This window comes from Motacilla alba, chromosome 14, assembly GCF_015832195.1.
Source record: "Motacilla alba alba isolate MOTALB_02 chromosome 14, Motacilla_alba_V1.0_pri, whole genome shotgun sequence".
NCBI lineage: Eukaryota > Metazoa > Chordata > Aves > Passeriformes > Motacillidae > Motacilla > Motacilla alba.
This window is the reverse complement of record NC_052029.1, coordinates 720,653-747,462: the sequence shown is the minus strand read 5'-3', so window position 1 is coordinate 747,462 and position 26,810 is coordinate 720,653. Positions and strand designations below refer to the sequence as shown.

Here is a 26,810-nt window from a genome sequence, read left to right as displayed (position 1 = left end):
TGGGAAGTTCTCAGGTTGGTCACAGCCAGTGTAGAAGTACTATCATTTATAGGGCTCAGGCTAGGACCAACCACTGAAAAATGTCTTTCTGGTCAAAATTTTTCAGGCTGACCTTTGTCTCATTTGGAAGACAAACTTTAAATCAAAACCAGAAAATGCCAGGCAAAGAGCTTTTGGTGTCCAGTTTTGGAGGCCTGTATTTTCTCTACCAACGTGTTTTAAAAATCTGTGAAACTTTTTCCTTTTTTTCACTGGAAAGCCCAAAATGACACAGAACGCTAAAAATAGTGACAATACCCAACCAAGTCATTGGGTTTTTTCAGTAAGCTCTAATGCAAACTTTGATGCTGTCTTGGGCAGGTTTTATTACTTTTCTGACCAGGGCCTATTATTAGTGTTGTAAATATTCCCAACCAAAATGGTCTGGAAGCCACCAACTTGTTCCTGAATGGTTTTTCCTGTAGTTCATCTAGTGCCTTGCAGCTTTGAGCAGTGACAACCTGTAAGTGCAGTGATGGTCTTGGCATGGGGATGGAGGTGAGGAACGCCCAGAGCAGTGCTGCAGTATGATCTCAGCATGGTCCCCAAGCTGGGACTGTGGCCTTGGGGTCACCTTTCCTCACCATCTGCAGAGATGGGCTCTGCGACACTGGTCATAGGAGCATCCTTGGTGACTTCATATACTCCCCACACAGGTCTGAGCTCTCACAGTTGTCCGTCCTCTGGCCCATCTGGGCTTTGCAGCAAAGGGCAGGCACAGAACACATATGGCCACCACTGGGCATCCTTCTGCCCAGCCATCCCCAGTACTTTCCCTTTAAGAAGGAGCAAGACATGAGGCACAGAGGTTTTGTGTGCTGTGCAGGGAGCTGGAGCAGCCCAGGAGACCACTCTCCTGGGATCTCTGCATGGCACAGAGACATCTACCTAACAATTGAGGGAATACTTTCCATCCAAAGAATCCATCTCATGGTCCCCTCTTCATTTGTGACACAAGGGAAAATGTGAAGCAGCCAAGATGCATGAATCACTGTCCCAAACAACATATAATGAACTCATAAAATCAAAGGCAGGGTTAGTTTCAACCCGTGCTGCCAGGGCTCCTTGGACATTGTCTGGAATGAATTTAAGTTGTTACAAAACTCTCTGTGTGTTTCTTTTCCCCTCAACCCCCCAAACCATCTTTATTCTCTCCCTCTTCACACCATGTTTTTCTATGAGCTTTTTTTCCCTTTCCTCCCTCCCACCTCTACTCTCCTGCCTTCCTTCTCTCATTGTTCACCCTGGTCACTCTTTCCCAGCACTTTGTCCCAGCCCTTCTTCTCAATATCCGTTCTTCCCCAACCATCTGGCTGCCAGCCACATACCACCACCACCTTTCAGAAAGACTAATTTTAAGGACAGCTTCAGACAAAAGTCTTTAGTTGATTCAGCAAAGCCCATGCCAACTGCTTGGTCTGACATGGCTACACCAAGGGACCCCCTGGGCTCCTGCCTCGCTGGGAGCTCAGCCCCAGATCATCAGCAGAGGCAGTGGAGGAATGACCTCCCCAGACAGTCTGGAGGACTGGAGAAGTGTGGCCGCATGCATTTGATCATTTGCTTACACTTCTGCTGCCTCACAGGAATTCACAGAATCAGAATCTTCTGGCCCCCAAACATCGAGCCCAGCTCCCGGCCTTGCACAGGACACCCCAACATTCCATCACGTGGCTGAGAGCATTGTCTAAACACTTTTGGAGCTCTGGCAAGTTTGGGGCTGTGAATTGCCTTCATCTCTAGAGGCCTGCTCATGTACCAGCACTCCCAAGGAGGACAAGGAGGCAGGCACTTCAATCCCACGACCATTTCAAAAAACAGGGATTTGTTTATATCACAGTGGCTGCTGTTGCTTGCAACTGAGCAGGCTCTGGAACCACAGGAGCTGCTCGAGGCAAGTTTGAGTAGCAACAGGCCCTGCTGCCTTGGAGACCTGGGCTGGCATCTCTGTGCTGCAGCTCATGGTCCCAGCAGCAGGCTGGGACCCCCAACCCTTGGACAACCAAGGTCCCCTGTGCTGTGCCCAGCTGAGCAGCAGTGGCACGGCTCAAGCTGCTGAGGCTCTCTGGAATCCCAACCCAAATCTACCCAAACACTGAATTGGTTTGAAGCAAACAAGATGCAAGCCAAACCTCAACCCCAGCCATGCCAGAGCCAGCAGCTCCCGGCTCACACAGGACAGCCTCCATCTGCTAGGCAGGTTTGTGGACCTCCTCCCTTGGTGTCTCGCTGGGAGCACCCCTGAAGCGCCAGGCACACGCTGTGTTCCAACTGCCACATCGTTCTGCTGTGACCGCCTGCTCCTCTAACGCTGCAGACAAGGTGTTATCTGCCAGCCGGCAGGGCTCACATTCCTCCAGTAGGAGAGAGTCCGACTCCTTCCAATCCCTGCAACAAGGCTTGGAGCAGGGAAACGAGAGCAGACGGGAGCGGGGTCCCCAGCACACGAAGATGCTGAGGTAGCTGATGAGGTTTATTAAATGAGCCCCTTGTGCTAGAGCTAAGCTTTGCTTCTGACTTTAGGCCCACGAACAGCATTTGGGCCCCTGGAAAACAGCTCTTAAAATTCAAGAGATGTTTCCCAGGAGAAATCCTCACTCTGCAGCCTCATAATCCCGCTCAGCAGATATGCCACTGGTGGGCAGCCGTGCATCCTTGAGAGGCCCCCGTTGCCCCGAGAGCATGCCAAGGCTCCTGCTGTGGCACAAGGCGTGTGAGACACGTGCAGCGTCCTCCCACTCGTGACAAGCACAGCATCCTTCCCCTGATGGCAAGAGGACAGGCGCAGCATCCTCCCGCCGACGGGAACACTCAGCTGTCAGTGCCCCAGTGGGACCGGTGTATCCGGTGTTCCAATCCACCCGGTCGCCGCTGCCGGAGCCTCTTCCCGGCACAGATCGAGGTCCGCGGCCGCAGCTGCGGGGGAACGGCTCCACCTCGCGGCCGCCGGGCACCCCCGGGGCTGGAGGGTCCCGCGGCTGCTGCGATCGCGCCTTTGGGGACACACGTGTCCCTTTGCCTGCCGTGGGGAAGGAACGTATCGGTGCCATAGCAGTCACTGCAGAGCAGGGGGGCACAGACAGGAACGTAAGGTGTGGGGGTGACATTCTTGAGCGGTCTGCACACACAGCCATGGCAGTGATGAGGGGATGGAATTAGATAAAGATGAACCAAAACATGTTCTGTCACCCTGAGGGCCTTCTGATGTTTGCAATTAGAAACAACTAATTCTTTCATAGAGGAGGAGAGAATTGAACTCAAAAGGTGGCATGTCACCCTCAGGGAAAAGTTGGAGTCAGAAAATAAAGGTCCCTCTTTTTGTTCACCTGGCTTCCGTGTCGTCTTTTCGTGTCGTAGGTCAGGAAAAGGTTGCTTGCAGCTCAGGAAGCTGATGAGAGAGAAAGAGGCACAAAATGAATTCCTGACCCCAGCTGCTTGCTGAATAGGGTGACCTGGGACATGCTCATCACATTCAGCGTTGTCCAGGAATGTTTTCACTGTGAGCAGCACCATTCAAATCCGTTTGCCATGGGCTAAAAGTCTCCATAGAGGGATAACATAGAGCTGAAGATGTGCTAGAAGAGCAGGACCTGGAGTGCTGGCAGAACTGCTACTTCCTGGGGGCATGGAGTGTGTTTGAGGACTGTGTCGCCCATTGTCCCCAGCCTCTGCAGCATCTTTCCAGTCCAAGACTGGGAATGGCAATGACACCAGAACATGGCCTCAGCAGACACTGCTGCGAGTTCAGCATCTCTCCAGCCTTGCTAGCAGACTGTGGTCCCTTGCACTGCCCCACCTTGGCCTGGGGCTGTAAGCTGAAGCTCCAGCACTGTGCCTGGCCTGTGCAATTTTCATGATGGGGTGAGCAGAGGCAGGGCAGGGCAAAGTCCACGTAATGTCACTGCAGTGGTTATATGTGTTATATGGAATTGTATGCTGGGTTTTTTTGTGATATCACACTGGGTTCTATTTCCCCAAGCCACACTCACTGCACACCTTTCAACAAAGAAACCTTGTCTTCACCAGGGTGAACTGCCCCTACTGATCTTTCTGGGTGGCAGAGAAGAGATGTTGTGGCCCAGAGCAAGGCTACAGGTCCCCGGGGAGGGCCTATTTGGGCTGCCCCCACATCCCCACAGTGCTCAAACGCTGGATGCTGCCAGCACCTAGACCCCAGGCTGTGTAGGCAGCCCAGGACATCTGTGTTCCCCAGCTGTGCAGAGCAAGAAGGAAGGACCCAAATGCATCATGGATGCACTGGGGCCTGTGGGAAGGCTGGTGGTGAGCAGGAGAGTCTCGGTGGAAGGAACAGACTCCCAAGGGCTGCTGAGGCTCAGGTGAGCCCCAAGCCACTGGTGTGACAGAGCTTGGCAGGATGCCTTGGGCAAATCACACCCCATGAGGAGGGTGTCTGTACCTCCCTGCAAGGTCACATATCAGTTCTGGCAACAGCTGCTGTGACCTGCACTCCAGAAGAAACCATGTGTGGGGACAAATTCTGAGCACAGGGTGGGAAGGCAGATGTGTCTGTCAGGAGACTGATAGTCCCAAAAGGGAGGCAGATAAGGTGCCCTTGGAAGAATAAATAGCACAGAAAGAAGAGAAACATGAGAATTAGGGAGTCATCTTGAGGACGACTCCCAGTGGCTGAAACGGGATCCTCCTCTTTTAGTGCACTGGGAGAGGGGCCTCTGGGACCAGTCAAAGGAAAAAGAGTCCCCCCTTCTGGCAGTAAACCTCTTCCTTCTCCCGTGAGAAGGTTGAAGAAGGACGTGGTGAGGCAGTAGGTAGGGTCTCTTCCTTGCTTGTCTGGAAACATGAGCCTTCACCTCAAGGAGCCGTTCCAACACGCCGGGCTGGGGCTGGGGCTGCCCGCTGTGACACGTTCTCCTTCCTCGGCGGGGCTATGGACTGGATTACAGCTGGGCTCATCAGTAAGCGAGCCAGCCGCGGGGTGCCGGGCCCCGGCGTCACCGCGCACCGGGGCACCCGGGGCCCTGCGCAGCTGCGGCTCCTCGCCGCGCGGCGGGGCCGGCAGGGAGCGCAAGAACACCGCGCACCGACGGCGGGGTGCGCGGGGCTCGAGTGTCCTCTCTCTGCTGCCCGCTCTCCGCTGCCCACTCTCCGCTGCCCGCTCTCCGCTGCCCGCTCTCCGCTGCCCACTCTCCGCTGCCCACTGCCCACTCTCCGCTGCCCACTCTCCGCTGCCCGCTCTCCGCTGCCCGCTGCCCGCTCTCCGCTGCCCACTCTCCGATGCCCGCTCTCCGATGCCCTCTCTCCGATGCCCGCTGCCCACTCTCCGCTGCCCGCTCTCCGCTGCCCACTCTCCGCTGCCCGCTCTCCGCTGCCCACTCTCCGCTCTCCGCTGCCCTCTCTCCGCTGTCCAGTGCTGGGTCTGAGCCGCTCTGTGAGCACAAGGCAATGGCCAGGGGAGTCCTCTGCAGGGCTGGGCTGGCTTTGAGCGTGTGCTGCAGGGGAAGGGGGGGATGGTGGGGGTGAGGTACAGAGGGTAGAAGAGGGCATCAGGCTGGGGGCCAGATGGCTCCAGGGGGACTTTAGAACCCCTTCCAATTCCTAAAGGGGCTCCAACAGAGTTGGAGAGGGCCTTTGCAGTGATAGGACACAGGGCATGGCTTCCCACTGCCAGAGGGCAGGGATGGATGGGATATTGGGAAGAAATTCTTCCCTGTGAGGGTGGTGAGGGCCAGGCACGGGATGCCCAAAGAAGCTGTGTCTGCCCCATGCCTGAAAGTGCTCAAGGATAAGTTTGAATGAGCAGTTTGGTCTAGTGAAAGATATCCCTGCTGTGCAATTGGACTGGATGATCTTTTAAGGTCCCTCCAACCCATCTGACAATTCTGTATCTGCCCCAGCTGACTTGGTGCCGGTGCTTTTGCTCCAACAGCTTGTGGATGTCTGTGTCCTTTCAGCAATCCTTTTTTGACTGAGAGGCCTGGCTGGCACCAGATGCTGTGCTTTCATGAGGCACAAGGAGCAGGAATGGATGCAGAATGGGAGCTTGCGACGGGCAGAGCTTCCTGCGGACCACAGGGTGACAAACAACACAGCATGCTTGTCCTCTCGTCCTGCCAGATCTGCCCAGGAGGGCAGAAAACACTCAGTGATGTCAGCATGCTGAGGAACACCAACAGGGTCTCAGTCTGATTCCTACCTCAGTGAGTGTTCCATCCCTGCTGATGTCTGTAGCACTCCCATTTGCCAAACCCAGATTCATATCTTTCTCTCAGGCTCTCCATCCTATGAAGTGGGAACAGAGGAAACAGGAATTCAGGAAACAGCTTCTGCCCATCTCAATTGGGCTTTCACTGATGTAATGCCTGTGGAGAGTGGTGCCAAGACTTTTCCATATGGTGGCCAGCACTTCCAACATCATGTTTGAGTCATGGAAGGGTGGGGGTCCAATGGGTGTGAAAACAGCAGCGCTGAGGCTGTGGTGATGCAGCCCCCCAACTCAGCACCACCCTGGAACAGCCAGGCCAGGCTGGGTCAGTATCACTGCTCCTGTTCATGGTTGTCCTTGTGTTTCCTGGTGAAGAAAATGCCTTCAGATCCATCCCTTAGACAATTCCTGCTTCATGTCACTTCATGATCTTCTAGCCATGCCTCATTTTTCTCTATTGCCTTCATCATCCCAGCCTGTCCCTGGTGCCACACTGTCCTGGCAATGCTGGGCCTTGCTCTGTCCTGCAGTTTGATGTGATCCCACACAAAGCAAACATTGGCCCTGCACTAGCATCTCATCTGGGATCTGCATTGGAGCTGCTTTTATGGCCTCTGGCTTGACTGACCAGCTCTCCAAATGTACAAGTGTCCATGAGAGAGACAGGGGGCTACAAGACACCTGTAGCATTGGACTTAGAGCCTTGATGTTTCCCTGCTCATGGCCCAGGTCTCCTCTGTCCTGGTGACTTCACTCTTGCTTATCCACGTCCCTGCTGCTGCAATAGGAGAGCAAACATCTTAAGTGCAACAAGGCAGAGAGCAGCAAACAGCAATTCCCCTGGGGCTTGTGGCCAGCGGGGGTCTGCTCCTTCAGCGAGCATCTGCCAGCCAGCTGGGAGAGCTGCTCCTGCAACCTGCTGTCCCAGAGCAACAGGATGTGGGTAACCGGGGGTCCCCTGGGAGAAGGGTGATGGTGGGTGGGGGCTTTGAACGTAACGGGTGGGCACTGTCCTGGCACCTTGCCCTTCTTCCCACCTCCGGTGCTTCAGTCCTCACATCCGTTGTAAGGGCAATTGCAAGAGGATGTTCCCCAGGCCAAACTGGCAGATGTGGGGGCTGCAAGGCTGTGAACACGGCCCCAGTGGGAGAAAGAGAATCCAGGTCCGAGTTTCCTGCTCTCCTCCACCGCCTCGCACAAACTGATTAAATTAGTTTCACCTTTTTCGTGGCCCGCTTGCCCCAGCCAGGTGGTCTGGGGATAGCAGAGCAGCTCCCGGGGGCAGCTCGGAGGCAATAAGTGCCCCGCTTCTCTCCCTCCCTACCCAAAAATCAGAGACCAAGGGCGACTCTGGTGCAGCAGCGCGTGAAAAGCCCCTGCACCACGGGATGGAGCGGAGACTCCAGCTTTCTCCATAAGAGGAGCTGCTTCCGCCTGGTAAATGCCTCATTTGCTTTGGGAAGCAGAGGGAGAATAATCGGCTGCCTTGGCTGCGGCACCGCTGAGCCCTCGGCGTGGTGGGCTACGGCCGACAGCCACCCGCACTCCACGGGGATGAACCCGCTGTGGGCTGAGCGAACTCCCGGGGTGCGGCAGGGCTGGCCGGGCAGCAGGTGGGACCGCGGCCACGGGGACCCCGCGGCGCTGACCGGCGGGAGGGCTGCCCGCCGGTGGGGCGGCACCCGGGACCCCGCGGAGAGGGCTGCCCGCCGGTGGGGCGGCACCCGGGACCCCGCGGAGAGGGCTGCCCGCCGGTGGGGCGGCACCCGGGACCCCGCGGAGAGGGCTGCCCGCCGGTGGGGCGGCCCCGCTTCCCGGTCGGCTCCGGCCCTGCCCGCTGGGCTGCCGGCGGGGCGGAGGGCGGAGGCAGGGCTGGCAGCGGCGGCGGGCGGCGCACACGCACACACCTCCCTGCATGTGATTAAATGGCTCGAAATCTGCTTCTGATTTCCTCGGGGAGGTGACTTTTCCCTTCTTTTCAACTCGGGATTTATTGGAGTCCTTTTACTCCACGTCCAGGCGGCGGTCGGGGCTCAGTTTCGCCAATTCTTGCTTTTCTTTTCGGTTTTGTTTTTTTTTTTTTTTTTAAGGGGTGTTTTTTCTTTTCCCTTCCTCTCCTTTTTCGCCCTCCCCTGACGCTTCCCCCCTCCCTCCCGCATCCGAAGCAGCCGCGGGCGGTACGGTGGAGCGGGCGGGAGCGCGGCCGGCTGCGGGCACGGCGCTGGGACCCGCCCGCACCGCCGGGAGCAGCGCTCCCACTTTCCACTATTTCGCCTTATTTCGTCCCCCACGTACGATTCCCTGGAAATTTGTTATCATTGCTTTTCCCCACACACACTCTTTTCTTCACTTTTTTTTCCTTTCTTCGTGCTGCGGCCAGCACCGGGAAGGAGCTACCCCTGCCCGCCGTCCTCCCCGCCGCGGCCCCAGCTCCTCTTGCCGCCGCTCCCGGACCTGTCGCCCAGACCGGCCCCGCTACCTGCCTGGCCGCGGTAAGCTGCGCTCCCAACTTCCCGGCGCTCCGGGCTCCCGCTCCCCTCCCCACCGCTCCCTCCCTCGTTGCCTTTTATTCCTCCTTCTCCCCCCCGCACTCACCCTCCCTTTATTTCCCTTTCCATCCTTTCACCGCTGAGAACGGGACCTCCCTGCAGCGGGGCCGCCCGCCCGCCGCCGAGCCCCGCTCCCGTCCCCGGGCAGCTCCGGCTGCCGCCGCTCCGCACTCTGGCCCGGCTCGGCTCGGCCCGGCCCGGCCCGGCCCGGCTCGGCTCGGCTCGCTGCCGCCGCCCCGCAGGGCCGGCTCAGGGTTTCTCGGCGCTGTAGGGAGCTCCGCGGTGGCGCAGCCCGGCGGAGCCCGGCCCCGCTCCGTGCGGCTGCGGTGCGGGCAGCGGCGAGAGCCCTGCCGGGCCGAGCCTGCGGTGCCAGCCCCGGCTGACCGGGCACGAGGCATGCACGTGGTCCCCTGCCCGCCGCTTCCACCGCAGGCCCTTCTCCGCCCGTGAGGGCTCCGCCGGCACAAAGCCACCTGGGCGGGCTACATGGCTCTTGTCACCATCCCAGGCTGAGGTCCATCGCCGGTCCCTTCCCAGCACGGCTGCCCCGAGAGACTCCTCTGCGGGGTGGGTCGGCTCCCTTTGGAAACGGCTCCCGTGGGATGTGCTCTGCTCCACTGCAGTTCTGGAGCCAGACTGGGTGAGACCCTGGGCACCCCAAGCACCTGGCCCTTGAACCATCGCTTGGGTGAGAGTTCTGGCCAGTGAATGTGAGAGCAAGTAGCTTCACGGGAAGAGAAGCTGGGCTGTGTTTGGTGGGCTTGCTTTTGCTTTCTTCTCTTGGAGCTGCTGAAACCTCATTTCCTCAAAATGCCATCCTGCAGCTTCCCTGGCCCACTGGAGAGTGGGTGGGTGGAAATACCTTTCTTGGGATGAGGACTAACTGGTGTGATGGGGACGTGGTGCTTGGCAGTCTGCCGTGTCACCAAGCAGGGTGGGTGAGGAAGGCCCTGTGGGCAGGAGCATGAGCTGCTTTGGCAGTGCTGGGTCCTGCTGGCTTGATGCTCATTTAGGCAGCACTTGGGCATGAATACTTCTCTCTTAGGGAGCTCATCCCATGAATGTATGTGATGTAAGCCAGGCTGAGCATCCCCACCTCCATCCATGCCATTTGTGTTGGACCAGTAGCTAGGCTGAGACAATACTGAGTGCAGACATGGATGTGCACACCCTGTATGGCTGGAAATGCCACAGATCCTTCTTCCCCTGCCAAGTTTGCTGTTGCCTGTCTCTCAGAGCCAGGAGAGGCTAGAGCTCTCTGTAACCAGTGTAGAGGGATGTGGCTTTGGCCGTGTGCTGGAAACAGCCTCCAAGCTGTTTGGATGGATGGAGGGCAACTTTTTTTCTCTTTTTCTGCAATATCCCGTTTACAAAACAGAGGGAGCTGCTGTGCTGCTCTGACACCTGTTTGGAGAGGGCTGATGAGGGGACAGGAGATCCAGCAGTCCAAGAGCAGGGTGGGCTGAAGGGGTCCCAGCACCCTTTACTCTTCTACCTGTGTGTGGAAGAAAGGTAGGTCCCTGAAGAGAAGAGGGCAGGTGTAATGCCAAGCTGGGAAGGAGCTGATGAGTGTCTGCAGGCTGTGGAAGAGAGAAGCCTGGCCTAGGGATGCAGCTGAGCGCAAGATGCTCACCAGAAATGCAAGCTGCTAGGCATCCAGGCTGAGGAGCATTTCCACCACTCTTTGAGCACCAGAACAATGGTGTCTTCAGGATGGGTTGGATGGAATGGAGGTCCCACCTTGGCTGGCTACTAGCAGAGGTGTGACTCTGAGAGGGGATTTCCCCAGCCCTGAAGAAGGGGGTGAGCATCAGTGCACACCTTGGGGGGTGTGCTGAGATGTCTTCAGCAGGGAAGCAGCCCAGCATGTCGAGGGTGTTGAGGCCTCCTGTTCCCCCACCCTGGTTAGTCAGGCCCTGCCCCATAAGGAAGCAATTATTTTGTGCCCCTTTGAGCCCCTCCCTGAGCCTGTGCAGGACACTTGCGCTTGGTATGGAAATGCGACAGATTTTCCATATTCCACTTTACCCCTTGATGTTTAAAAACGTACATGACAGCTTCTTCCTAATGCTGCAGGCTTGGCTGGCACTCAAGCAATAACAAACAGTGGGACACCAGGGGCATGAAATATCGTATCAATAGCCAGAGAGCGGGTAAAAAAAATAGATGTCAAAGTGCAGTGTGTTTCCAGCCCGTTGTTGTGAGCCATTCTCTGCCCAATGTGAGAGATCTTTCTAAGCTGGCCAAATGTTGTCATTTCTGAATACCATTTTAAATATTCATCCAGACTATTTTCAACATCTGTGCCCGGCATGTTGTGAAAATGCAATGAGGGATGTTATGGAAACCAGATCACTTTATTCTCATATGGAGTGGAAAGGAGTGGAAGCAATGAGGACTTCTGGACTGGAACTCTGAGTCCCTTGCATCTACTGGGAGTAGTGGGAGGAAAACCCTCTGCACCCTGAGGGATTCTGCTGAGACCACTCAGTAGAGCCAGGCACTGTGGTAGGAATGTGCAAAGGGGTTTGGGAGGGTGCAGTGAGGTTAGAGTTGGGTAAAGTTGGTCAAGATGTAGTAGAGGTTAATAAATGGGGTAGGAAAAAACATAGAACACCCGGAGTTGGAAGGGACCCACAAGGAATATTGAGTCCAAATGCATCTAGGTGGTGCTTGCTTGTCCTGCAAGGTGAAGGCCTTCAAATGTCTCCTTAAGCTGCTGTTTCATTGGGAACTTTAGGAGGAGATCTCCAACTTGCACTTGCTGGGGGATGCAAGGAGCGTTGCAGCAAAATGGATTTAGGTCCTCATCATATGGGTGATACTATGCTGAAATCTCCTCTGCCCAGAGCAGGACCACCTCTACCCAGTGGTGAGCAGAGGGGGCATGGGGAACCCAGCAGGACACCCATGCTGGGTGTTGGTCCCTCCTTCCTGTGGTCAACATGGCTTATGAGTTACTGAAACTGGTGAGCAGGGATGTGTCTGAGCATCCTGCATTTGACAGCTTCATGCACGTAGCTGAGTAGCCTGGGGACTGTTTGTTTTATGGTAAATTTCTTTTTTTCTTTTATTTTTTTGATTGTTTTCGATAACCTTGGAAATCTGGGCTCTGTTGCTGCCTTTTGTAACATCAGGCTGCAACTAATTCAAGCCAGGCCAGATCCTGACCACAGGTATGCCAGTGTAGATTTGAATGGAGTTGCTTACGTCTTGGTTTGGCCCAATGTGAATGGAGTTACTTCGGGCTGATGCCAAAGCACTGAGGTCAGAATCTGGCCCATCCTTTCCTGTGTGCAGTGTAATTTCTACACGTCTCCTGGCACTGACAGGGTATCGTATGGCTTGTGTAATTCTGGCTCCGACCTGCCAAGAGTGCATTGCAATATCCATCACCTGCAGTGCCTGCTGCAGGAAGATGCTGCTGTGTAATTGCCCCCCTGAGCTGTGTGTGCAGGGGGCTGAGCCCGAGGGGCTGCGCGGAATGGGCAGCCCTGCGGATGTGGGGCCATAAGCACTCAGAAGCTTCTGATACTTAAATATCAGGAGAGATGAGTGAGCTTGTAAAGGAAAGTGAGGGATCTCCTTTGTGCCATTAGCCATGTCCCAAGTGGGCACCAGTTGCTCCATTAGTGGCTGGGAAGGCAATTAGCACTCCCAGCCACACTGCATCCCTCCAGCTTCTCCCAGCGCACACTCCCTCCCTCTGGAAAGCTGAGCTGGACCAGTACCTTGGCTTCATGGAGCTTTTCCTTTCACCTTAAATACTTCTCAGTTGTGTTTTTATATCCCAGAAACACATGGAATGATTTATCCATGGCCAGAGCAGGGTTTGGGCCTGATTCTGTTTGTTGGCTGGAGGAATTAAGCTTCTCCGAGCTGGCATCGGCATGGTGGGAGAGGGACTGGGTATCCAGGGACCCTGGCGCCCCCCAGGATGGATCTTGTTCATGGGCTGGGGGAGAACTGCACAGGGTGGCTCCCCCAGCACGTGTGGCAAGGGGCTGCAGATGCCCTCATTACAAAGAGCCTGTAACAAGGTGGAAATGTGCAGGTTGTAGCAGCAGATACACCCTGGTTAAGGGACATGCTCTGGTCATTTGTGCCTGGTTTCAGCTTCTCTGAGCACATTTCTCTTCTACTTTGGATCCTGTCCCATCCTCCCAGTGGCTTCCTTCACAGAGGACATCTGAGATGCTGGTGGGCTTTACTGGGGATGACACAGTTCAGGAACGAGCACTCCTCCTGGATCAGTCTTATCCAAGAGTCTTAGTTGTTGGACCCCCTCAAGTACTCAGGTTCTTTGGTCCTTGCCCAGGAATCTCTGCCTCCTGATCCATGGCTTTTGCTGTGCATGTTTGTGCCCCATGCGTGTGGGTGGCTCTATCCCTGCCCCATGCTGGCACCCAGGACCTTATCTCTGTGCACAGGCTGATGCAGCACCTCATGGGGACCAGTCATTCCCATCTCAACCAGTTCCAAGTGAGGCCATGTCTTTTCCTCAAGTGATGCAATTCCCCCATGCACTGTGCTGTCCTGGAGGAGAAACGCAGTGGGCTGCTGTGTGGCAGCAGCATCGGTGCGGGGGCATCAACATGGGGGAGCACAGGTCTCTGGCAGGAATGCAGCACCATTCCCCTGTCATTCCTTGGGGTTCTCCCATCCCCTTCCAGGGTAGTGCTGGCTGCTCAGCTTTAGCCATCACCTGCCCTCTAAGCTCACATTTTTCCGACAGCAGGGCACCACTCGTGCCTTCCCCTCCACTTTAATTGGAGAAGGCTGCACCTGTGCTGCAAAGGTCCTGGGATCAAATCTGGTTAATAACCCGCTTCCCTCCCTGCCCTGTGTTGTTCCACCTAATCCTGTAATTACTTCAGCAAAGTCGCTGTGGCCCCGGTCTGCCAGGTGGTGATCCTGGGCCTGCTGTAGGCACCAGCATCCACATTGTGGGAAGTTTGCTCTCCTTGCCCTGCCTCACCTGCTACACTTGCCTCATCCATCTATTTTGGAGACTAAGCACCTACCCCATGGCTCAGCATCGGGAGACCTGGAACTCCAGGCATGCATCTGCACCCAGCATCACCCTTGGTGGCACCGCCTCCTGCAAAGATGATGGAAAAGAAGCCCATGGTGGGCTGGAGCATTGCCCTGACAAGTCTCCCACAAGGCAGGGAAACACTGCTGGTTGCTCTGGGAAGCGTGTGGTTGTAGAGAGAAGGGGGGTGGAGGTGTTGGATGTGGAAGCTAATTTTTTTTTAAGCACTTCTGAAGTGCTCCGGCAGCATGACTTCCTTCCAAGCCCTCACGGCTGTTAGCATTCCCGGGGTGGAGGAGTGAGGAAATCGCCCACCTCAAAAATGCAGCCGCTTCTGAGGAATAGTGGGAGGGTGGCCTCTTCCTCGGGAAGGGTGAGCCCCACTGCCACATTCCCCCTGGCCACGGCTGCTGCTGGTGGCTGGGAGCTGGCAGCCACCTCTGAAAGCCTCGCTAGGGACACCTTTGGGATGCTGTCCCTGGGAAAGGGATCCATTGCTCACGTCCCTCCTCATGCCAGTTCCAGGAATGTGCTGGGCTGGATTCGGCACCCAGCGGTCATCCCAATTCTTTCTGCTTAGTCAGCACTGTCTCCATTTGATCGGAACCAGGGGCAGCAAAAATGGGAAGTAGAAAGGGGGGGGCAGATGGGGACCAGGGAGAGAAATACCCACTCCCAGGCCTCTCTGGCAGCTTGCCGACAGTCCCAGGGTCATGTTGAATATGCATGAAAAGGAGCAGATTGCAGCTTGCCCTCCTCTCCAATACGGAGGTGAGGCCCACGGAGACCACTGGCCCCAGCTCTCTTTCAGTGGGATAATGGGGTGAGCTGAGCACGGAGTGTGCGTGCCTGTGTGTGGTCCTGCAGATGATAATGATTTCCACTCCTGCTCTGCCTCCACAGTGCTGATGTGCAGCTGAGCAACTGTTGGCTCCCCAATGGCTGCTCCCCGGCAGCAGAGCCACCAAAACTTAGACACTGAACCTCAGGGACTTGTGCTTTGGTAAGACTGGCAGGAGGGACAAAGCTCCACTGGGGCAGGGAGGATGAGTAAGAGATGCTCAAGCCCCCATGCCTGCCTAAACCAGTAGTAACCTAATGCTGGGTCCTAGACCTGCTGCTCCAGTGCTCATAACAACTTCACCTGTGGCCTCTCCCCTGGCTGCCAGAGATGCTGCTGCTGTCACTTTCCCCTGGGCAAGGGTTTCCCCACACCTTTGTGTCTTACCAGAGAGGAAATTAAAAGGCCTTTGCTTGAGCATGTCACCTTGCTGCCACATAGCAGACAGGAGGTGGAGGAGACTCTTTGTTGGCAGGGTTTAGTAGATGCCTTGTTCCATACATCCTGATTCTCCCTGGAGCAGACGGATGCAGCTGCTGAGGGCCCCTGGGGGTTTCTTCTCTCTCCTCCAGGTGCAGAGGTTTTCCCACAGGTTTGTGTCCCTGCTAGTGCTGCTCTGTGGGAAGTGCGATATGAGGTGATGGCTGCAGCACCTGACTGTGTGCCCTCTGTGGGACATGCAGTTGGAGGGGGATAGTGAGGGGGAAAGAGCTGGCAGGGCCGAATGTGCTGTGCTGGCTTCTGCAGGTATGTGCACGGCCAGGTCTTGCCAGGCATTGAGGGGGGTCCATCAGCAGCCCCTTTAGTGGGTGAGAATACAGGAGCAGGGCTCTATCAAGGGGCTGGCAGGGGCTTGTGCCCACTGTGCACTGCTCAGCACCAGGCAGGAGCTGGGGATCATCCTGTCAGGATTGTTCTGGGGGTTCCACCAGCTGCAGCCTTTGCTCAACAAGCAGATGCAGGGATCTGGCAGCACCCATAGCTTCATCTCCTGCCCAGGAGGCGGCTGCCTGCAGTGGGACCAGGAGTCCCAACGGGGCCCTGTAGGCTGCCTGCAGTGGGGGAGTGCTCCTCACTGCCTGGTGCTTGTGGCATGGCACCTCCTCTGCTGGGTGGTGACTGCTACATCCCTGCAGTCTCTAATCTTGCAGCCACACTCCTCAAGTAGTGAGTTCTCAATGCTCTGGGCACTCCAGGGACAGTATCCTTTGTCTTGCTGGCCAAGTCACCAAGCCATGGGCTGACATGTCCCCAAAAACATGTCCTCTGCAGCATTGTGGTAAAGCTGGAACTGTGCTGCTGGGGTGATGCAGGGACCACCAAGGGATCTGCCAATTTTTCACATCTCTTTTTGTCTCAGCAGAGGATTAAGCAATGAGGAAACAGGATGGAAGTGGCAGGGGCAGATTTTGCCTTGGGGGAGATATCCCAGGATGGGCTGAGACCCCTGTCCCTGTTGCTCCCTTGGTAGGCACAGGCAGTGGCTGCTGGGCTGACTGTGGCTGGGTAGGGAGGTGCTTCCCCTCATTAGCGGTTTGGCAGCCTGGAGAGGCTGTTTTCTTCCACAGTCATGGCTCCTTTTTCTTTGGAGCAAAATGGAATAACAAACCAAAAAAAAAAAAGTCCTGCATCATTGAAATGGGCTGTTCCATAGAGCCTCCTTTGGCCAGAGTGGGCAGCTGGACAGGCAGGAGTGGCACTGGGGCTGTAGGTGGAGGCTGGAGCTGGGGATACTGGGCTAGGTCATGCAGAGCTCCGCTCCCCAGAGAGAACCACAAGTCATCCTGTAAAGATTTACTAGTGGGAGAGGGGACAATCAGAGGACTCCCTCCTCCTGCCTGGTCATGGCATTGGGCTGGTTGAGGCTGGACAACTTGGCTTTGGCACAGCACAACACATGGGATGGCAAGGCTGATGCCACCAGGAGGCTCAGGGGTCTGCTATGGCAAGAACAGAACATGGCCAATCTGCATTGTATAGAAGGTCCTTCATGCATTCAGAGCCAGCAGGAGAGAATGTGACCTCCAGAGCTCTTCCACTCTTCAAGCCAATAACTCAGGAGATGGGCCACATCCCCTGGGGCCACATCACCTGGGAGCTCCCTGGCCCTGTGCTGCAGCTGCTGTGAGAGGGGCCCAGCCAGATCCTGCATTTGGTCCTGGCCTTTCTCCCAGTCAACAAACATACCCGACCCAGACCTGGATTTCTTGGGGGTGAGGCCAGAATAACTTCCTTTGCTGCTGGGTAGTGTGGCAGAGGAATACGGAGGGGACCCTGCCCCTGGCTTGGAGAAGCCACTGTGCCCATAGCCAGCAAAGAAAGTAGTGGTGTGTTCAGGAGCTCCAGGTCTTCATCCCAATGAGCTCCTGCCTCTTGCACAATGAGCCTTCAAGGTGTTTTTGCTGCTGTCTGTTTCTCCTGCTCTATCAGGAGCTATTTTGAGCCACAGGTGGATAACTTGGGGTTTGCAGCTCCTGTTGTATCTGAAAGATCTTCCCTAACTCTTCCCCACCACCAGTCCTTGTCAGCCATGTAGTAACAGGGTCTCTGAACTGTGTGACAGACAGGGCTGATGGCAGACAGGAACATACCTGTCACCACAGGACAGTTTGTAAGAGGCCAGGGAAGGGCTGTACCCTGATTTCAACCCCTTGCAACCAAAACTCAGGCCCTTTTCCCATTTCCATGGTATTTCAGTCCCTCTGATTAGCAGTGAGGGATTGGTGTGGATGAGGCAACATAAACTAATTGACTCCCTGCCCCACTCCCAGGATACTGCATCAGTGGGTACAGGTGATGGACCATATATGGGGCAATTTTCCATCCCTTACCAGCCCTCCTAACACGGGTGGTGCTGTAGCCATGACACTGCTGGTACCACACACTCTTGTTCTTCTTCCTCCAGGGAGGAACCACTTCCCTCTCCCCAGAAGGATGGAGGTCCTGCAGCTCCTGCGCCTGCTCCTCACCACTGCCATGCTGGGCCTGTCCCAGACAGTGAACCCCTTCGTGGCCCAGCAGACCCCCCCAGACCCTTGCTATGATGAGAGCGGTGCTCCTCGACGCTGCATCCCTGAATTTGTCAATGCTGCCTTTGGGAAGGAGGTTCAAGCTTCCAGCACATGCGGGAAGCCCCCAACACGGCACTGCAATGCCTCGGACCCCCGCCGAGCCCACCCACCCGCCTACCTGACTGACCTCAACACCGCCTCCAACATGACCTGTTGGCGCTCGGAAACCCTCCACCACTCACCCCAGAACGTCACCCTCACCCTCTCCCTCGGCAAGAAGTTTGAGGTGGTCTACGTCAGCCTCCAGTTCTGCTCACCCCGGCCTGAGTCCACCGCCATCCTCAAGTCCATGGACTATGGCAAGACGTGGGTGCCCTACCAATACTACTCCTCCCAGTGCCGTAAGATCTACGGCAAGCCCAGCAAAGCCACGGTCACCAAGCAGAATGAGCAGGAGGCCCTGTGCACCGATGGCCTCACCGACCTCTACCCACTCACCGGGGGGCTCATTGCCTTCAGCACCCTCGATGGGCGACCCTCGGCCCAGGACTTTGACAGCAGCCCCGTGCTCCAGGACTGGGTGACGGCCACCGACATCCGCGTGGTCTTCAGCCGCCCGCATCTCTTCCGGGACCTGGGCAGCCGGGACGCCAGTGAGGAGGAGGGGGCCACGGGCTCTACCCCCTACTACTATGCCGTGGGGGAGCTACAGGTCGGCGGGCGCTGCAAGTGCAACGGGCACGCAGCACGCTGCGTTAAGGACAAGGAGCAGAAGCTGGTGTGCGACTGCAAGCACAACACAGAGGGACCCGAGTGTGACCGCTGCAAGCCTTTCCACTACGACCGGCCCTGGCAGCGGGCTAGTGCCCGTGAGGCCAATGAGTGTCTGGGTAAGGCATTTTTAAACGTTTTTGTTTTCTGGGGCTGAAATGCTAAAACAGGTCATCAGGGTAGGAAGTGATGGGTGCTGAGCCAAAGCAATGGAGTGTGCTTGTTCAGAGATGCTGGGGAGCATCTCCTGTGCTGGAGTATTGGGAAATGCTCAACCATCTACCTTGTCTCTGCAGCAGTTGTCAGTGATTACACCATGAGCCAAAGCACCAAAACCCTCCCAAAAATCACTGGTGTCTTCCAGCCAGTCAACAGACCTCAGTGTGGGATGCCCCTCTGGAATTTTTTCCCTTGGGCAGCAAACTAGCTGTCTTTGGGCTGGAGGGGCAATCGCAGGAGTTCCCTGTGAGATGTGCTTGGGGATGGGGAGCAGGCAGAAAAACCTGGCAGAGGTTGAGGTTCCCAGTTCGAAATTTCATCCTTCATGTTCAGTCTGTGTGATGGTTTTAGCTTGTCTGTCCTTGCAAAGGTTTCCCTAAGTTAAAAATACTGTCACAAAATGAAACATTTCCAAAACATCAAACGGGTATTGGTTGGCTCTCCTGCTCATGAATCTTTATGGGATTTTGGTGGAGACTTTTGCTATTTGTCCTGCTTTGGGATGGAACTGGGGGATGCCAGAGCCCTGTGAACGTCTGGGAGAGGGAGGAACAGCCTTTTGCTCCTCCTGGACAGGAGCCCAGGTCTCAGGGGGTGGCAGGAAGATGGAGACAAGGGAGAGCTGTACCATTAATCAGCCTCTGAAAGGCTCAGTGGATGTGCCAGAGGTCAGAAGGACTTGTTAGTATTTGTGATCGATGTCTTGTTGAGAACCCAGCTGTCCGCTTCAATATACACATGTTACAGCAGATTTCTTCTAAGAATGGCTAAAAAGGCAGTGGATTCAAAGCAAGTGCTGGAGCTGATGCTTTAAGCCCCCCCTTGCCCTGTGGGAATGTGTCAGCCCTTGTGTTTTTCCACTTGTTTCAGAAAGATGAGTTTTGGAGCTCAGGAAAAAAACCCTTCACTTTGCACCCTGCCAAGGCTGCTGCAGGTCAGGCAGGGGAGGCCTTCAGCAGGTGCGTGAGCCCATGGAAACCCCCAGGGCACAAGGAGGACCTCACCCCACTGGCTGCTCCCTTGTGCCCCGCACTCTGCACCTGCCTCACTGCCACATCCTCCAGTAAAGCAGCTCGATAGCAGTGGAGGTGGCTCTGCTGGCACTGAAGGGGTTAAACCAGAGTAGGCTCGTTTTTGAGTAGCATCTGCAGGTTTTCTGTCCATCTCGTCCAGGGCGGGGTGAGGGTCCCTTGCTCTGAGCATCCAGCCCCCAGCTGTGTCACCCTTTTGGCAGATGAAGCTGAAAAGATAAACGAGAGAGGGAAGAGGAGGCGGGGCCGCAGCGCCATCCCTTCAACCCCCCCCCGACAGCCCCGCACACAAAGACCCTTCCCCGAGCTGCGTGTGAAAATATTTTTTTCCTGTTGATTCGCTCCCCTTCTTTCTCCCTTCCCTCTCTCGGGCTTTGTGCCCTCTCTAAAGAGACCTGAAAGAGCTTCTCCATCACCCGCCTTCGAAGGGCTTAGCGGCTGAAAGCTGGATTAGCTTCCTGAGCCTTCCCCTCTGTGCCTTTCAACAATGACATCTCCCCAGCCAGCACGAACAGACGCAGCAATTAGCACCAATTAAAAGGAGAGGCTGCCCGGGAAGTTCCCTTTGCTCAGCCTGGGGGCTGCGGGGTTTCTGACTCTGTCCTGTGGTCAGACAGCGCTGATGCTGGCTCGTAGTGGTGGATGTCAGACGTAGCTGGGGAGTGGGGAGGAAGAGGAGGATAGTGGGTGGATGTTGGGGCTTGGCAGCTCAGTGACAGCCCAAGGGCAGGGTGGGGGATCCCAGCGCCCTGAAAGGGGGTGAGAATGGATCTATGGGGCTGGTACAGCTTCAGGTCATGTTGGGATGTGTCAGGTCTTGGCTCTGTACTCCCCAGCACTCTGCATGGGGGTTTTTCTCAGTCCAGTGCATGGGAGTCTCTGCCTGCTCCAGCACGGGTTCAAACTGATGTCCTACAGCATGTCACAGTGCTGGGACATGCGTCCATTCAGCTGGAGGTGAGGACAAACATTTGTTGTTTCACTAGAATTTGTGCCTCTGGGAAATGCACAGGCGAAACAGGCAAGTACTGCCTGAGGTCAGAGCACTGGCGCAGGGCACAGCCCCAGCGCGGCTGCCGCTGGGTGACTGTGGCGTTCGTGGGGACATCACTGTGCTGCAGTGTTGAGGCCAGCATGAGTTTGGCAAGCAGGGAGGTTTGGGGCTGTCGCAGCCAGGACAGTGACAGTGGATTTGCCAAGCTGCTGGCTTGGCAAGAGGGCACCGTGCCAGCTTTGTATGGCAGAGTGCACGGCCCCGTGCCTGGTGTTGGAGATCGTCGGCCCGCAGGCACGGGAGGCTCTCCTGACACACCATAGGGGCTTCATGTCCCACACGGATCTTGCCCTGCCAGTATTGGGATGCTCTCTGTGTCCAGGGCAGGGAAGAGGGACATGTCCCCATCAATGTATCCCTCAGCCTGGGAGAGGCTGTGTGAAGGATAATCCCAGCAGAGCGGCTGGCAGGAGCAGGATTGCCAGAATCCTGGGGACCCCCCATCTTTATCTCTGCAGACTTACACCTCCGCTGCTGCCGGTTTCAGCCTGCACCCACGAGCTGCTGAGGGCAGCCCGGCCCCCAAGCCCCCGGCCCGGGGAAGGAGGGGAAGTGGATTAGCACGAGGCAGTCACTGGAAGTAATTGATGCACTCGCTGGTGATGCGGGAGCCCTTGTTCCCTTTGTGGCCGCCGCGGCAGGAGCACTCTCCGGAGCACCAGGATAATGCCCGGGGCTTGCTTTGATCCGGGGCCTCAGCGGGAAAGGGGTGGCGCTCTCCTGGGAAAACCTCGCAGGCTGCTCGGGGGGGGGATGTGGGGTATTCCACCCGGGATGTCGGTGCCTGAAAACACCAATCCCGGGAGCGGTGGTGGGATTGGGAGGATCACATGTAATTCCCTTATGCCCTGTGCCCCTTCCTGTACATTTTCCCTTCCATTGGGAGTTCCCCTGACAGGGTTCTCTGCACCTGCTCCCCAGTAGACGTGCTGGAAACAAGTGAGTTCCCAGCAGCACCAGCCACGGTCCTTTCCTGGGGAGCGCATGGGGAGGGCGAGTGGCTTTGGGAGGTGGGCAAGCGGACAGCATGCCCCTGCCACCCCTGGACAACCGCCCCCCAGCCCCCCCCAGCCCCCCGAGTCGCAGCGGATCTGGAGTGCAGAGGAGATTTACACTTGTCTGACCGTCCTGAGTCCTGCTCCTCCCGGGATGGGGCTGGAATGCCTCAGCCTTGTCCCGCGCAGCCCCTTGGGAGTTTCTCCTGCTTCTTCTGCTTCTCGGCAGGAGCAGAGTGAGCCCTTCTCCCCCAACACCTTCCCCAGGATGGAGGGACAGCGTGGATGAGAGGAAAGGGGCTGTTCTGGTCTCGGCTGCCATGGAACCGAGAGGTGCAGCCTCATGCTGCCCTGTGTCCCAGCCAGGCTCTCCTCCAGCCAAAGCAGGGGCGTAGCTCAAATCCGCTGCGGGTTGGCAGCAGCAGCCGGTCTAGGGTTTCGCTGATCCAGCTGCCTTCTCTAATTATTCCCAGGGAATTTGTAGGGGTGGTGAGCCTTGCTCCTGGCCTGCGGGCTCCACTGCCTGCCCCATGTGTGCCTCAGTGCATGGCGCTGCCTGTCCCTTGCCAGGGTCTCTGTTCCAAAGCCCCTCGTGCTGTCATTCCAGGCTCCTACATCTGCAGCACCCTGGAGGAGGAGGAGAGGTATTGATGTGGCCAGGGCCTGGGAAGGGGTTCAAACACTATCAAAAGGGAGACAAAAGATTGCTCCATTGCAAGGTGTCAACGTTTAATTAGTCTATTATTGCAAATTATTAGATCTTGTGATTGTTTAATTGATCATATGATTGTTTAATTGGGCATACTGTACAAGGACGGAAGCGAGCTACCAGGTAATTAGCCCCAAACTGTGCAATTAAATTCTTATTAATACCTCAAACAGCAGGGAACATTCAAGCCTTTAATTAGTGATTAACGGGAGACAGACAGAGCTTACAACTGCCTCAGTACTGAGGAACAGTGACAGTATTTAGCTGGGTAGAAGAGGGACCTTTCTGCCCCGATTAGCTCCGGATGGCTGCGCCACGGGGTGAGGGCATTGCCGTACGTGCTGGTGTGACCCTGTCCCTGAGTGGGGACAGCCACCCAACCCGGGGTGGCCAAGCCCAGCCAGGTTCCCCTGTTGGGTCTGGAATACCGGCTTGGCAGCTACCCAGTCCGGCCCAGAGCAGGCAGCACCTCTGCCTGAAGGAGAGGGAATAATGCTGGGTTACCAAGGGAGGTTTCTTCCCCAAACCCAGCTCCTGGGATGATCAGAGGGTCTGCAGCATGTTCTGAGGGAAAGGTGGCCCTGGGGCAGATTAGGATGTGCCAGGGTCAATGATGCCAGGAGAAGGCCCCGCCAGTTACTCTGTCACCAATTAAACTGGAGACAGAGAGGGACCTGCACCGAGGGCAGCGAATCATTTACCCAACAGTTCTCCTCCACTGCCCATCACCTCCCCTCTGGGCTGCCAGCCTTTCTCCTTCCCCAGAGGGTGCTGGGGGCATTCCAAGAGGGACACAGAACTGCCTTTTCAGATGACCTCACTTGCCTTTGAGCGCTGCAAGGGGAAAACAAGGCCCCTCTCCTCCCAAAAATTGCTCCTTTGCCACAGCTCTGTGGCAAAAACCACCTTGTCTTGTCCCTGTCCCATTATCTGGTGCCTGTAAGGGCACCCTGGCTGTCAGGGTACTTCGCTGTGTCTCTTCCAGCCCTGGCAAAGCCTGTTTGAATGTCAACATCCCCAGCTCAGTAGCATCCTGTGCTACCTGGGGCCTTGGGCAGTATTTGCTGCTTTATCTCCACACCACCACAACCCAGAATTTGCCTTAAAAATCCCTATTTTCCACTGTCACCAGGGAAAAAGAAAATAGCTCAAAAGGAACAAGCGCTACAGCCACACTGGGTGTTATTTTGATGCCTGCCATGTGATTTCTCACTAATCTCATAACTCAGGGGAGCTCTGGGGGCAGCTGAGGTTTGAGTGTGCTGGCACTAACCTTCTGCTCAGCTCAAGCCTCCAAAAACCTCTTTTTTATGGCTGGGGTTTGCTCTTTCTCCCTGTAGCATGCCTGTGGCCAGAGCGCCGGGGCAGGCAAGGCAGTGTTTGATCTGTGCGGGGCGAAGCTCCGCTGGCTGCGGGGAGGCAACTTCACACAGGCCAGGCCCAGGCAGTTAAATCTGGGCCGACACGTTAATGAATTTCACAGTACGCCTGGAAAAGCTCTCACCCGACCTCAATTTACCAGCACGGGGAGGGGGCCAGGGCTGGGGGAGCAGGGTGCCACGTTTTGCCAAAGGAAATCTTGTTCCCATTATCTTTTTGCAAGAGTGTTAAGTTGGAATAGGCAGTGCTTTGCCTTTTTATCTCACACACATGGAATCGGCCGGGGGGCTGTGTGGTTCCCGGCGCTAATTTCTGTGTGCACATGTAAGGGTGTGCAGATGTTTCTGTGCACATCTGTGTGTCCCTGCCTGTGGGCACGTGTGTAGCTCTGGGAGTATTTTGGTGCATGTCTGTGTCCACACATGTTCATGGGTACGTTTGTGTGCGTGTGTGCTTGTGCATGTTTGTGCATGCACGCACAGGGATGTGAGCACACAGGGGCTGCTCTGTGGGTTTCTCTGTCTGTGTGGCTCATGCACACAAGATAGAGCCATAAATATAAAGAGCTGGGGGCTCAGTTGCAGGGGAGGGCTGTGACACAGCCTGGCATGAGGTGGGTGATCCTGCTGGAAGGCCGGGTGGGCTCTGTCACCAGAGCCAGCTGCCAGGGAAGGGGCAGAGGGGACCATGGGGCTGCAAGTGCCCAGCCAGCACTGCCAAACCTCCTAGCTGCAGCCCTCCATCCCACACTTGCTTGCCTTCAGCCAAGTGGTGCCAGTTCCTACACATGTCCTTCCTCCTCTGCCCTGGCTCTGGCCCTACAGGGTGGTGGGTGCTGCACATCTGGATGGCATGCTGGGACAAACTGTGCTGTGCTGTGCCCATCCCAGTCCCAGCACAATCCCCACTGCAGTGGGGGACACCAGGGCAGCTCCAGCCCACCCAGAGGGTCCTGAATCTCACCTTCAGCCCTCATCCTCTCTCGTTCCCTCACAGCCTGCAACTGCAACCTGCACGCGCGGCGCTGCCGCTTCAACATGGAGCTGTTCAAGCTGTCAGGGCGCAAGAGCGGCGGCGTGTGCCTCAACTGCCGGCACAACACGGCGGGCAGGCACTGCCACTACTGCAAGGAGGGCTTCTACCGCGACCTCAGCAAGGCCATCACTGACCGCAAAGCCTGCAAGGGTAAGCTGGGGGGGGCTCCGTGGGGGCAGATGAGTGACAGAATGTCTCTCGGTCTCCTTGCTCTCCCTTCCCATCCTTGGGATCTCCTTCTGCTCGCTTTGGCAGCTGCAGGTCAGCTCCAGCCACCACCACCCTGATCCCCTCTACCACCCCAAGGGCACCAGGCAGGGATAGCACCTTGAGCTCAGCATCAACTCGATGTGGAGGAGGATTACAGGAAGGGAGAGAACAGGTTGCCAGGAGCCTGGGAGTGTTCTGGTGTGTTTGCAGTTACTATCTCCACTGGTCAGTGTTTGGAGAGATGCTGGGGAGGTGCTGAAGTAGGCATGACTAAATGTGCTGGAAACCTGTCTCTGATATGGATGGTGCCTGGGATATAGACATGCTTGGAGCACGGGTTCCCTGCTCTGGAGGGCTGGGGATACTGGTGAAAGTCACATCTCCCAGGTGGGCCGTGGGGCTGGACCCCACGTTGTGTTTTTCAGCTGTGGAATGGCTCTTGGGATCTGTTTTGGAGGAGATGCCAAGCGCCGTGGCTCCTGGTAACTGGCCTTGAGCTGGCCAGGAGCCACACTGGCTCCAAGCCATCAAACTGCAGCTTGACCTCTCAAGGTCCCTAGCCTGTGCCAAACATCATGGGATCTGTACCTCTCCTCTCCCTCCTCTTAACTCCTGGCCAAGCCTGTCTGGTTCCTCTTCCCTCTCCCTGCTCAGCCTGTCTATGGAGCCTTTTCAAAACAATAGTTTCACCAAAGAATTTGAGGTAAGAAATCACCCTGCCTGTCCCTAAGGACTGTTGAGATCCAGACTGGAACATCAGATGGGCAGGAAGTCAGCCATGGCTGTTCAGAGGCTGAGAATTCATCCCTGATCCCTGTTTTTCTGTTTTTGATTGTGAGTCCCTCCTGGAAGGGAGCACAGTGTCCCTCTCAGATCTCTCTCCAATGCATTCTGCAGCCACTTGGGCACTGGGCCCCTTCACTTCTGCAAGAACACGATGCTCATGTGTTTATGTAGGGCCTTCAGGAATTACTGGAGCTGGTTTTGGACCACTAACATTGTGGGCATGAACCTGAATTGAAGGATTTGACTTTTGGGGCTCCCCTCTCAGGTGCATTAGTGCTGTTGGAGGTCTGGCTCATTCAGGCTGGGATATAATAAAGGAAATCCCTCCATTGCCTGGTCTGTGCCAGTGCCTCTTCTCATCCTTGCTACTACCAGGAATGCTTGAGAGGATGGAGTAAAGGGAGAAACTTCCCATGTTTGTGCAGTGTCACAGCGGGAGCAGGGCTGAGAGGGCACTGGTAGGAGGAGTCCTACCTGCAGCCAGCTCATTAGCAAACTGGGCTAATCATTTCCAACAACCCAAGCAGCTGACTTGACACGTCCCCCTCACAGCCCGTGTTCCCAGGGACCACAAGCTGTTTCCACCCCATGGCCTTGGCCAAGCCATGCCACAACTATGGCTGTGGGCATGGCAGCCCCTGGCACCACACCATTGATGAAGATTGTGTCAGGTGTCAGCCAGGTCCCAAGCTGTGCCAGGAGCCAGCATCCTCAGGGTGACACAGGGGAGACACTGGGAGAGAGGAAGAGGAGGAGGCAGGACAAGGCATTCATCCTTATGGTCTATGGCACAGCATCCCAGATTGTGTTCCATTACCGGGTGGGGTCCTGGCTCTGCTGAGGCCAGGGATGGATGGCAGCAGCCCCCAGCTCCTGCTGCAGCACCACCAAATTGGGGCGGCTGCAGCAAAATTCTCTTTTCCATGAGGATTCCATCCAGTGCTGAGGGCTGCCAGGCAGCCCC

At 56.2% G+C, this 26,810-nt stretch overlaps 1 protein-coding gene across 2 annotated transcripts in view; it reads left to right on the top strand.

Annotated features, from left to right (window-relative positions):
• The first annotated feature begins 7,696 nt into the window (after positions 1-7,696).
• The window catches only part of NTN3 (netrin 3), a 32,948-nt gene continuing 13,834 nt past the window's right edge, over positions 7,697-26,810 (top strand). Inside the window, exons 1-4 of one of the 2 annotated variants that reach the window (XM_038150915.1) lie at positions 7,697-7,833; positions 8,601-8,712; positions 17,551-18,546; positions 24,812-25,000. In XM_038150915.1, the coding sequence (XP_038006843.1) occupies positions 17,580-18,546; positions 24,812-25,000 (1,156 nt within the window). In that variant the 5' untranslated portion in view covers positions 7,697-7,833; positions 8,601-8,712; positions 17,551-17,579. Of the gene's footprint in view, positions 7,834-8,081; positions 8,181-8,600; positions 8,713-17,550; positions 18,547-24,811; positions 25,001-26,810 lie in introns of those variants that run through there. The other variant, XM_038150914.1, reaches the window with a different exon arrangement.